Source organism: Lepidochelys olivacea (genome assembly GCF_965140295.1).
Source record: "Lepidochelys olivacea isolate rLepOli2 genome assembly, chromosome: 19".
Taxonomy (NCBI): Eukaryota; Metazoa; Chordata; order Testudines; family Cheloniidae; genus Lepidochelys; species Lepidochelys olivacea.
In genome coordinates this window covers 2,087,165-2,099,260 of record NC_140429.1, presented here as the reverse complement: position 1 = coordinate 2,099,260, position 12,096 = coordinate 2,087,165, and the positions used below count along the sequence as shown (strand labels likewise).

Below are 12,096 nucleotides of genomic sequence, written 5' to 3'. Positions count from 1 at the left end.
AGGACACTGAGGCATGCATTTGCTCTTATTTTTTTGCCGTGATGAGAATAGTTACACCTGAAGCAGACACCCACCCCTCTCCTGCTAGTTAGTCGGGCACTTGTACAACCTGTGTGGAATGCTAGTTAAGAGCCTTTCTTGCGCCCAGTGCATGCAGCCCCTCGCTGGGACCGAGCACCGGGTCATGCAGCCCAGCATGCAGCCCAGCACCGGGACCGAGAACATGCCTGAGACTCCGCACAAGAGTTGACGTGGATGTTTTCAAAAGTGCAGCGGGAACAAGAAGCAGCCTCATGGCTACTGGAAGTGTGGTGGCTTCTAGCCAGCAACACACAGAATCACTGAATTGGCTGGCACGTGTGGACAAGGAGCAGCCGTTTCTCTGGAGTGTGGGAACAGCAGGAGATGCTGCAGTTTAGCACTATACATGTGGGAGTCTGTGCAGCACCTGCTTGTGCCCTGTCTGAGGCCAGCCAGCACCCTCATGCTCTCTCTGAGCACCAGATTCCCTCTCCTTCTCGTAGATACACAGGTATTGAAATGCCTCTGGGTGCAGACAGACTAGCCATTCACTCAGCACAGTGTATATCTTTTCTAGAAAGGACCAGCTAGCTCCCAGAAGGGCTCTGTTCAGTCACGACAGCAAGGACGTGCCGAAGTTCTGGAGTGACAACGGTGCCATAAACCCAGCCCTGCCTACCAGGCAATGAAAGCAGGTATCTCCACCAGGTCTTCGGTGTACCTGATTGTCTGGGTAAGTATTCAGTGGGTCAGATTTTCTCTTGGTCTAAATCAATGCTCCCGCACTGATGTCAATGGTGCCATTTTATACCAAACAGATTGACTCAATATCTTTTATTGATAACCACTAATGCAAAAAAGGATACCCCCTCCCCAGCCCACAAACTGTGAATTCTAAGACCAATGACAATATTGCAGGATATTCACCCTTTATAGTGGGCTCTGATGCCTCAGAGTCATTGCTCAGCATATCAACTAGCTTTGGCTTCTCTTCAGGTGGCTAAAAAGCCCAGAGCAGCACTCCCAGCTTGCAGGGAGGAATACACCTGTTACCAGATGCACTAAATGATCGCCCCAGCCCGTTCCTGGGAAGGGCCAGGGCTTCTGGGAATGCATGCACCATCTGAGTCCTCACGCCAGCTGCCGTGGTGCAGAGTGGGATTGTGGGTCGAAAGTTCCCACTGAATGTTTGAGACGCTGCCTGAGGGAAAGATCTCCCCAAAGAGTGAAATGGGACAGCAAAGCCATTCAGTTCTCTCTTCGGGGGTCTGGGGCAGAGAGGAGATGGTTCCCTCTGTGCCCCCTTAGGCACCAATGGCACCTTTCCCCAACTTCTTCTCAAACATGGCCTTCAGCTCACCACCTCTCTCCCCAGCCTCTTTCCTCTAGTGGCCCTCTACTGTCAGGATAAAGGGGAAGGGTGGTAGGTGGCCTCTCCACTTCCTCATCCCCTTGTCCCCAACCGGTGGTCAGAGGAGCAAGGAGACCCCCAAAGCCAAGTCCTTTGTGCACATTTTTCTTCTGTCTCCTGAAGATGAGACACTGCAGCACTCCCACCCCATCTCCTCACCCAGCCCCGTGGTTGGTGTGGAAATAGAGGGACGGGAGGGAGCCAGTTTGGCGTGGCACCTGGGCCTAAGGAATGCAAGTTGGGTCAGGTGGTGACCAGACCAGCACAGGCCTCTTGGGCAGTAGCACCCGTCTCTACACACGCTCAGTACAGATCTCCTCCCTCAGACTCTGTCCACCTTCCGTGTCAATTACTGCTAATGAAACATTTGGAACTGTCCTACAGACCATCTGTGGGATTCAGGGCTGCTAACACCTGCCCTGCCCAGCTGATAAACCAGGAGGCACTGTCAGCATGTGGGTATGAGAGTGTGCAGCAGAGAGTGATATGGTTGCAGGTCTCCCCCTCTCTCTAGTCCAACCTCACTTCTACGCAGGGAAGGGCCTGTAAGCCACTGTGCAGACAGACTCACCAGCTACCGGTCATTTCACAACCTTTCCTCAAGGCTTGATTTCCAAAATCACAAACTCAAACCCCAGACAAACCAACTCAAACTACTGGCTAAAAAGCACCCACAGACTATCCAGCTCCAGCCAGGTAGGAGGAGAGAGAACACACCTTTTCTCCACGGTCGCCTCCTCTGCACTAGCTTCCCCTTCCCCTTTATAACCCCACCCAGATCAGCCATGTGCTAGTAGGTGCCTGGGGGCCATCACACCTTCGCATGGGGCAGCCATGGGAGGTAAAATGTTGCTAACTAGTGGAGGTTAATTGGTCACCATGAATGAGCCAATATTTGCCAACAGTGTGCACATGACAGTCCCTAGGACATTGAAATCTCAGTCTCTCTTATCTCTTGTTATCTTAAGTAAAGCGAAGAGCTGTGGTGTCTCAGGCACTCAGCTGTGTGGCAACTGTTGGTGTCTTACTGGTGACCAGTGCAGGTTTCTGACCTTGCCAATAGCATGGGGAGCTAGGAGAGAGCCCCTAAACATAAGGCCAAAAGCAAAGGGACTGGCAAATCTACTGCAGCATTGTAAAGCACCAGAGAAGTCACATATTTCCAGCCATTTATATATGGATGAGAAATACAAGCTTGCAGCCTCCTACCAGTACAGTGGTGACAATAAGAGATCTGTTGGTTAGTGAGTCTGTGACGTTGGGCCCTCGCCCCTTGGAAATTTCCGTGATGTTCAAACCATCAGAAGGGTTCCACACTCCAACCTGAAATGAAGCAAAGAAACAAATTACTAGACACTTGACATGTGGTGTTCAGTCTCTTCCAGAATCCCACAGCCCTGGCTGAATGGTAGCTATTTCTGTCTTCTGCTGCACATGCAAGCAAAGCTGAATACACTGCGTTGGCTGAGCTAAACAGAAGAGAAAGTTACACTAATCCTGCAGTTGCAGACCACTCCAACGGTCACCCATGCAGAGCAGACATTACAAATACCGAATGCCTTTCCGTTTTGCTGCCCTCTAAATGGGGGCACTGATACTTGTGGACAAATATGGAGGTCCATGATATCTAGAGTTCAGGAATTCATTCAACAATGGACAATAGCGCCATGCAGTACAGGAGCTCAGAATACACTAAAGAGTGAACTTTGGCCAAGCCTCACAGTGATTAGAGATATTCCTGAATCAAAGATTTCCCAATGCAAATATGTCCCAAGCTTTGGTGAATGGCAGGGTTGGCACCAGAAACCCAGATTCTAACACTTCCAAACTTGTGAAGGGTTAAAAATTTAGATAATAATTTTCCAGCTTGGGCCCATCTCCTATAGTAACCAAAAAGAGGTCATGGGATGTATTCAAGCAAAAGACAGGCTTTGGCTGCACTCAAGGGATGTGTTCAGACAGTATTTAGAGTCATTTGTGTTGGAAGGAGTCTTGTGGGTCATACAGACCAGAGGACAGGGGCTGTGGTCTCGATCCATCCTTCCCATATTCTTAAACGGGAGGGCAGTGCAGCAAGGTGGGAGGAGAATTCTGGTATGGAAAAGGCTGAGAACACAGCTGGTTGGAAAATGGTATTTCTGATGAAAATTTTAAAAATAAGAAAACATTCTGACGGTGGCTGCTGGAATTTTGGGGGTTTTAACAAAAAACAGAGAAACATAAAAATGCTGGGGGTTTGGGGGTTGGTTTCCATTTTCAAAAGTCTGAAAGTGTTTTCATTTAAAAACCAGCACGTTTTGCAAGAAATAAAGGATTCCCATGAAAAAGTGTGTTTCTTAAAAAAATAAAAAACTCAGCCAAATGAGATCCAAGCTTGCAGAGCCACTGCCCTGTTTTGTGGGCAACCTTCTCTGCAGCAGTAGACTCATCGGAGCACTAGACAGGGGTTCTGGGGGTGCAGGAGCACCCCCTGGCTTGAAGCGGTTTCCATCATATATGGGATTTACAGTTTGGTTCAATGGCTCTCAGCACCCCCACTGTACAAATTGTTCCAGCCCCCCGACTAGGCTTAGACGTAATTGGAATATATGTGACTTGCATCACAATTCATAGTGACAGGTTTCAGAGTAGCAGCCGTGTTAGTCTGTATTCGCAAAAAGAAAAGGAGGACTTGTGGCACCTTAGAGACGAACCAATTTATTTGAGCATAAGCTTTCGTGAGCTACAGCTCACTTCATCGGATGCACTCACGAAAGCTTATGCTCAAATAAATTTGTTAGTCTCTAAGGTGCCACAAGTACTTCTTTTCTTTTTACAATTCATAGTGTATTCAATGTATTTCCTATCTGTTATCGTGTGAAAAATGTGTCTGGTGAAGTCAAGCTATACCATACACTTTAATAGGGGAACTATAAACTTATGAACTCTCCTGTCTGGTTTGCATTACAGGATTGCTACTGTTAGTCAATCCCGTCTGCCATTTCCCCACGGATGGAGCACTCATTTACGCCAGTGCAGAGAATAATGTCCCTGGATCTAGCACACAACCTGCAATGTATACTCAAGACATTAATTAAGACTTCTCCATTCAAATAATTTTGTCCTGGGGAGAGTGTTTGATTTCAGCAGGCGATCACAGTGTCCTTGCAGAGAAAAGTGCCAAGAGGCCCTGGTATTAGAGAGAGAGTTCAGAAATATGAACTCCTGTAATACCCTGTATGTGGGCAGATTCCACATGACACCAGTTCCACCCAGAGCAACTGCATCAAAGTCCCTGGAGGTACAGACAAGGAGCATAACATTAGTGTCATGGAGTGGAGATCAAGCCCATCTGCATTTCACTTAGCTCCATTTTGAACCAACTTGAAAACTAGTAACATTGGGAATGATTATGAGCTGGACTCAAAGCAACCGGCCAGGAACTCCCAGCTATCCACTTCTAATGGGGGAAGATTACTCTATACCTGCCCATCAGGGAGTTCTCGCGCCTTCCTCTGAAGCGGCTGGCACTGGTCACTGTCAGAGACAGGATCCTGGAGTACATGGACCATGGGTCTGATCCAATTGGGGAATTCCTACGTTCCTCTCTATAAATTTATTTGGCTCAGTTATAAAGTGTCACAAATAGGGGCCAAGTGTTAATTTTAATCAGTTCTCTTCTGCTGAGAGATAGAGGGCCAGATCGTTAGCTGAGGTAAAATGTCACAGTCTCTTTAAAACCAGGGGAGCTAGGATGATTTACACCCGCTATGGAACTGGTCCAGCATCATCACCGCTATTTGGTCCAATTCCCTTTTAAACAAATGCAAACACACACGGCTGGCCTGCCCTCCAGCTGCAGGAGCAGATGCTGCATGGGATGTTACCATTCAGCTCCCCTTTCTGTCCAGCCACTATCTATATTTTACAGTCATTAAAAGGCCTTTTAACAGCATGACTGCAAATGTGAAAAAAGAAGGCAAAGAGACTAACTGGAAAGGAAACGATTGCAGTACAGCGCTATGTTTAACATCAGAACGCACTTTCCTCCACCTTCATGTATGTAGCTAGGTAACAACTTGTTTACAGTATTCTTATTTCTATGACAGTGGCGTGTAGCACCCCTGTTGCGCTAGGCACTCCGGAAACAAAGTGAGAGACAGGCCCTTCCCTGAGGAGCTCACAGTCCAAATAAACAAAACAGACCAAGATGGGAGGGGAAGCCAAGGCCGTGAATTACCCATCATCACAGAGGAGCTTAACAGCACAGCTGGGACTAGAATCCAAATCTCCTGGATCCCAGTCCAGTGCCCTATCCATTCTACCACACTGCCTCCCGATTTTAGAGCCGACTGATCTTTTGTAGAGTCTTTCCTACCGGGATCTCACTCCACTTGACCAACAGTAACGATTGGCTGGTGACACAGCCTTTTACCACTGGGCAAGCTGAAGCTCTGGGAGGGGAAAGGCCTGGCAACAGCTATGCAGAGGGCCCGCAGAAGAGTTTGACTCCTGGGCCTAGCTGGCATAAAGGAGTACCGCTCCAGTGACGCCATTGTGATAAGCACATTTACACCTAAAGAGGATCTGGCCCCTCGTCGTCCTGCTGCACCTGCTACTCCGCACTCTCTCCCAGACCTCGAGAATGCAGGTTTAAAATCTCCTGTCATAGTCAAACCTTGTGGCTGGTTGTCTAAGGCTGCCCCTTTGAGGCTTGTTATGCCCCCAAACAGACAGAGACAGAGACACAGCAAATAGGAACCGCAGAATATACAGGTCGCTCCATCTACGAGGCCACATGAGTGATGGAACCTTGAAAACGGAGAGCCCACAGACCAATCCCATTGCGGGGCCAGGAGCTTTGGATTATTTATTTATTTATGGTTTTTGTTTCCTTGATTGGTTTTCTTTTCTATTTTTTTTTTAAATAATGCAATCTCCCCAGCAACCTCTGGCGAGAACCTGATTTTATTGCATTCACAGAAAGGGTTTTTGAACAACGAATGCTGTTTGACATGAACAGTATAAATTTTAAAAGAGTTTCCGTGAACTTTCTGAGAATCTCTAAATATTTTACAAAAGCCAGGCTCTCCTCCATCCCTCCTTCCAATCACGCAGCCAGTTAAAATGTCAGAAGATTATTATTGTTATAGGAAAGAGAAGCAATAATATAAAGAGCCTTTGGCAGTGCTACCTACTCAGCGAAGAATCCCTTGCTAAATTTTCCTTAAGAAAAATGAAATGCATGGAACTCAAGTCTGCATTAATTAATTTACAAATTAAAATAAAGAAAAAATTCAAATATTCCGTTAAGAGAACTGTGCAAGTCAGATAGTCAGACTACATGTAATTATGTTTGGGTAATACTGCTTTAATCCTCAGAACATCCAGGAGGTAGCAGGATCAGAAGCACAATCCTAAAGCTCAACAAATATAAGCTATTATACATAATGCAAAGTACATATTGGGATTCACTCCGTTTGGCATTTCATTATTTCAGATTAGCTATTAACAGAATCTTAGTGTCCACAGAGATTTAACATCTATACTTTAAAACCTTTCTAGGGTTGACAAAAAGCTTTTTTTAAAAAAAAAAAAAAAAAGCAGAGAGCTACAAAATCTCTTGACTTGATGAAGATTAAACGTAAAAACTGAGCATCCTTGAGGAATATGCTTCAGGGTTTGGCAATTTCCAGTGAGCATTACGTGACACACGGTAGTAATAAATACCACTAGGGTCAGCAATTCTATCATACAGCTGAGGAGAACTACGTTGACTGATAGATATTTTGGCAGTACTTTAAGGTTCAGATTCACGAGATATCCAAAATGTCTGCCATTTTTGCCTATTACTCTACCGGGATCACTAGTGGTAAGCTGTCCACTGGCACAGGGAGCAGGGTGGACTGATGTTACCCACTGGCACCAATCCTAGCAACCCACTTTGCAAGGTGTCAGCAACCACCTAATGGGTAAAGCCGTGAAGAATCAGTCCCCAAGGTAAATTCAAAGGCTCTCTAACCATGGATAGCTAGCTCACAGAGACTGTAATGTCACTATATGCAACCTGCTTCGAGCACAGCACATGTGAATAGATAACTATTGGTATGAATTGTCCACGGTGCAGATCTTTGTTCTATTCAGGCAACTTGCTGCTCTGTTTTGTCCACTGACTGAACTGCTCTCCCCTTGAAAATGATGTTTTAGAAGTTTTAATGCTTTGAGTATTCTTTGTTTTTTTAAGTGGTCCATGAAACAGGAATGAAATCTTCATGAGCACCTGAGATTCAGGCCTGAACTTCAGTGGTATGATATCCCTGTATCCAGCAGGGATCTGTGCTAATTAGGAGGATTCTACAGGGTAGTAAGAAGAAAAGGAGGACTTGTGGCACCTTAGAGACTAGCAAATTTATTTGAGCCTAAGCTTTCGTGAGCTACAGCTCACTTCATCGGATGCATGCTGTGGAAAATACAGTGGGGAGATTTTATATACACAGAGAACATGAAACAATGGGTGTTACCATACACAGTGTAATGAGAGTGATCAGATGAGGTGAGCTATTACCAGCAGGAGAGAAAAAAACCCTTTTGCAGTGATAATCAAGGTGTGCCATTTCCAGCAGTTGACAAGAATGTGTGAGGAACAGTAGCGGGGGGGGGGGGGGAATAAACATGGGGAAATAGTTTTACTTTGTATAATGACCCATCCACTCCCAGTCTTTATTCAAGCCTAATGTAATGGTGTCCAGTTTGCAAATTAATTCCAATTCAGCAGTCTCTCGTTGGAGCAGCGTTTGGGCTGCTACCTTGCGTCCCCAGCAGCAGGATTGCTGCTGCAGACACTCCACATCCAAATGGGAAATTTCTAATCAGGCCAGGAAACTAACCTGCCCTCGTTTTGTTCGTACCCTCTCTCCGATATCAAAAAGCAAAAAAAAACATACATTATCATCTCCTCCAAAACTCAGGCTGCAAGAGGGCCAATCAGGGCTGTAATGAACAGGGGATATTTCCAGGCCTTAGGCAATTTTCATAGCAGGAGATCACACTGAGAGAGGGGCTTTAAAGAGCTGCTGTCGCCTCAGGGAAAACACTTCATAAACTTTTATGCATCCGATGAAGTGAGCTGTAGCTCACGGAAGCTCATGCTCAAATAAATTGGTTAGTCTCTAAGGTGCCACAAGTCCTCCTTTTCTTTTTGCATAAACAAACTGTGGCATGTAGGCAGCACTTGGGTTGGGCTTTTTTCTTCCCATTAGTGGCATGGGAAAAAAACCAGGCTCCTGACTGCTCAGGGAGTTTCTTCTGCTTCTGTGGCTCCACCGTTTCCTGTGTGTTTTACCACAACAATCTTACATGGCAACTAGTTGTGACAACTTGGGCTGAGGGTTCAGGGGTGTGTGTGTGTGTGTACATCAGGGAACAGGAGCAGAGCAATTCCAAAGCAGCAAAGACCCTTACGTCGAACACAGAGGCAAATATAGGAGTTATGAGGCTGATGCACCGTTTTCCAGGGGGCCTGAGTGGATCTTTTGAAGGTTTTTTCATAAACTCTTTAGCTAGCAGGAAGGACAAACTTTACTGACCTTTTCGAGACCATCCTCTTTGAGGCTGATGATGTCCAAGTCAAAATCTGTCCTTAATCCACTGGTTTTGTTGAAGACAATACGCCCAGTTAATCCTTCCCATTGGGCCTATGGAAGGGAGAGAAGGCAGCACAGCAGTTACTCGGCTTCATAAATCATCGTTTGCTACTGCTGTACAGCGCTTCATTTTAATTACTCCTTACACTGATGCTCTCTCCCCGACGAGCGTGATTAATTAATAATCACCTCCATCATTACTCATGCTGCAGCATGGGCTGGAGCTTTCCATAAATTCTATCATAGTCCTTGCCCTGATTTACATTTGCACCTTTTGTGTACAACATCTGTCTCTGGACGTGTCCCTGGCACGCTGGGCCAGTGCAAAACTGGCTGTGTTTCTGCTCGTGTCTTTGCCGCACTGACAATGTCTGGGGGAGGGTCGAGGGGTGTCTTTCAGCACTAGACCACGTCACTCAAACACATAAACAAACACCCCTCACCTGCCTCCATGCGGGGATAGTGCTGAATGTTTACTTACCCTTTGCAAGGTGCTTTGGAGTTGAAAAGTGCCAAGTATTTTTGCCCCTGTTTTACAGATGGGGAAAGGGAAGCACAAAGAGAAGACCTGCTTGATGCTTAGAAGTTTGGGGCTGAATGCTCAGAAGGAGCTGGGCCCCTAAGTTCCAGGGCTGGGGTCACTGCGATGCATAAAACTCTAGCTGAAACCCCGCAGGGATCTCAACGCGCTCCATGCTCCTGTTTTTGCAGTAAAAATTCCTGAAGCACTTCTCTCCCTTCAAGGGTCACTTGGGCCGGAGAACGGCTGCATAGCCTGGTGGTTGGAGCACTGGCCCAGCATGGGGAGATCCAGGATCCAGTCCTCCTGCTTCAATAACTCATTATTTATCCACAGTGCAGCAGGAGAGACTGCAGGACTCCTCCCATCAGAATATCCCACAGCTCTCACCTGAGAGGAGGCAAATTCCTGGTCAAATTTTTTTCCCCCTTCAGGTGGGGTAGGGGGGACTTGAACAGGGGGGCTACCTTCTTCCAGGTGAGCGTCCGAACCACCGGGCTGAATGTTATGAGGGAGGTTGCTCTCCTTCTCCCCCCGTGTCCTGGGCTTCATGCTAAAATGGCCTAGGGACCCTAACTCGAAAGAGGGGTCCTGACTGAGAACTGCAAGCAGAGCCACCGCTCCCTGCCACCTGGACTGGCCCCGATCTCTGTGAGGGGGTGGCATTTAGCACCCATCTCCCACAGGCTGGCTTCAGTGGCTCCCTGCTTAGCCTGCTGGCTTTTGTGAATCTCAGTTTCGGTGCCTATCTTTGCCCAATCATTGTATAAAAACAACGAGGAGTCCGATGGCACCTTAAAGGCTAACAGATTTATTTGGGCAGAAGCTTTCGTGGGTAAAAAACCCACTTCTTCAGTTGCATGGAGTGAAAATTACAGATGCAGGCATAAGTATATATTGGCACATGAAGAGAAGGGAGTTACCTTACAGGTGGAGAACCAGGGCTGACAAGGCCAATTCAGTCAGGGAGGAGGTGTCAATACCAAGAGAGGGAAAATTGCTTTTGTAGTGAGTCAGCCACTCCCAGTCCCTATTGAAACCCAAATAGATGGTGTTATGCTTGCAAATGAACGTTTGAAGTGGGTTGTTTGAATGAAGATGTGGGTTTTTTAGCCACAAAAGCTTCTGCCCAAATAAATCTGTTAGTCTTTAAGGTGCCACCGGACTCCTCGTTGTTTTTGGGGATACAGACGAACACAGCTGCCCCCGCTGATACTTTGCATTCATTGTATAGGCAGCTAGGCACTTAAATCAGGCAATGTGAATTGCAGTGGTCTTCCAGGGCACCTACGAGTCAGGCGTTATGAGGCTGAGCATCACAAGCCCCAACCCCTTTAGAGCATTTGGCCCATTGCCACTTTTACTGCGCCTGTTGTTTTACAGCAGCAACCCTGCACACCAGGGTAGACTCATATAAAAGTGCTCACGAGAGTAATGCTTGTTCCAGTTTGGCAAAGAGAAATAAGCTCTTTTGGTACAAAGCCCCTTATACCAATATAGGAATTTTACCAGCATAATTATGTAAGTGAAACTTCGCAGCCCTAACTAGTTACACCCCTAAAACTTTTGAAGTGTACACCAGGCCTCAGTGACTAGACCAGGGTGGGGATTAGACCTCAGTCGCTCCTGGCTCCCAATCCTGTGCTCAGACCATTCGAATATGTTTCTCTCTGAGACCTGCTGATAGTAGCACCAGCCAAATGAATCATTAACTGACACCATTACAAAACCCAACAATGACAAAACCCTCTCTCTGCTTATTTTTTCTTTTACAAAATAAACATAAATAACTTTTCAGATTCTTTGGATGTGGGAGGTCGGTCTCTGAACTTCTCGGCCCCAGTTCAGAAGTCCATCCCTGTTCAGCAACGCACGTGAGCACGTGCTTAAGGGTTTGCACTGGCCCCATGGGCACGCAGCTCTCTTGAACGGCAGCCCCCTTCTTGGGTGGAGGAATAGCACGGCATTTTGGGGAAGGGAGATTTGCCGATGGATCTGGAGCCAATCCCACTTTGATGAAAAGTGCAATGATATTGTCCCTGCCTTTCTGTCTCAGAGCGACTCTCCTGGTGTTTGAATAAACAAAAGCACAGAAATTAACCTCTCTGGTTTAAGGGGCAAGAGCACTCGGAAGAACAGCTGCTGCTCCTGTAGGCTAAGTGGTGATTAATGTCACCGCCGTGTGCAGTGCTGACCCTGGAATGTCCAGGGACAGCGAGAGGCAATTCTTCTGCTGTTTCTTGTGACATTTCCCTGAATGCAGGACACCCGTTCCATCCTCCCATGCACACCAAGTGAAGTATGCTTGCCACGCTCTGAACTTTAGGCTGGTATTTCCCTGTTCCCTTTCTGAAATGCCAGACTCTTAGCACGCTTTACTGGTTTGTCTCATTCCACTTGCAGAGTTCATCTGCAGCATGCTCTTGTCCAACAAGTGTATCTCCCTGGGGGGGTGAGCCAGAAATATCCCCTGATGATGAAGGTGGCACAAGCTGCAGGGATGACTGGCATGTTTCCCTGAT

The 12,096-nt window shown here is 46.8% G+C and overlaps 1 protein-coding gene across 4 annotated transcripts in view; it reads right to left on the bottom strand.

The window, feature by feature from the left end:
• The window catches only part of GRIK3 (glutamate ionotropic receptor kainate type subunit 3), a 237,257-nt gene that overhangs the window by 67,219 nt on the left and 157,942 nt on the right, over positions 1 to 12,096 (bottom strand). For all 4 annotated transcript variants that reach the window (XM_084652520.1, XM_084652517.1, XM_084652518.1 and 1 more), the window contains 2 exons: positions 8,998 to 9,105; positions 2,642 to 2,755 (listed from right to left, as the gene is read on the bottom strand). In XM_084652520.1, the coding sequence (XP_084508646.1) occupies positions 2,642 to 2,755; positions 8,998 to 9,105 (222 nt within the window). The remainder of the gene's footprint in view (positions 1 to 2,641; positions 2,756 to 8,997; positions 9,106 to 12,096) is intronic.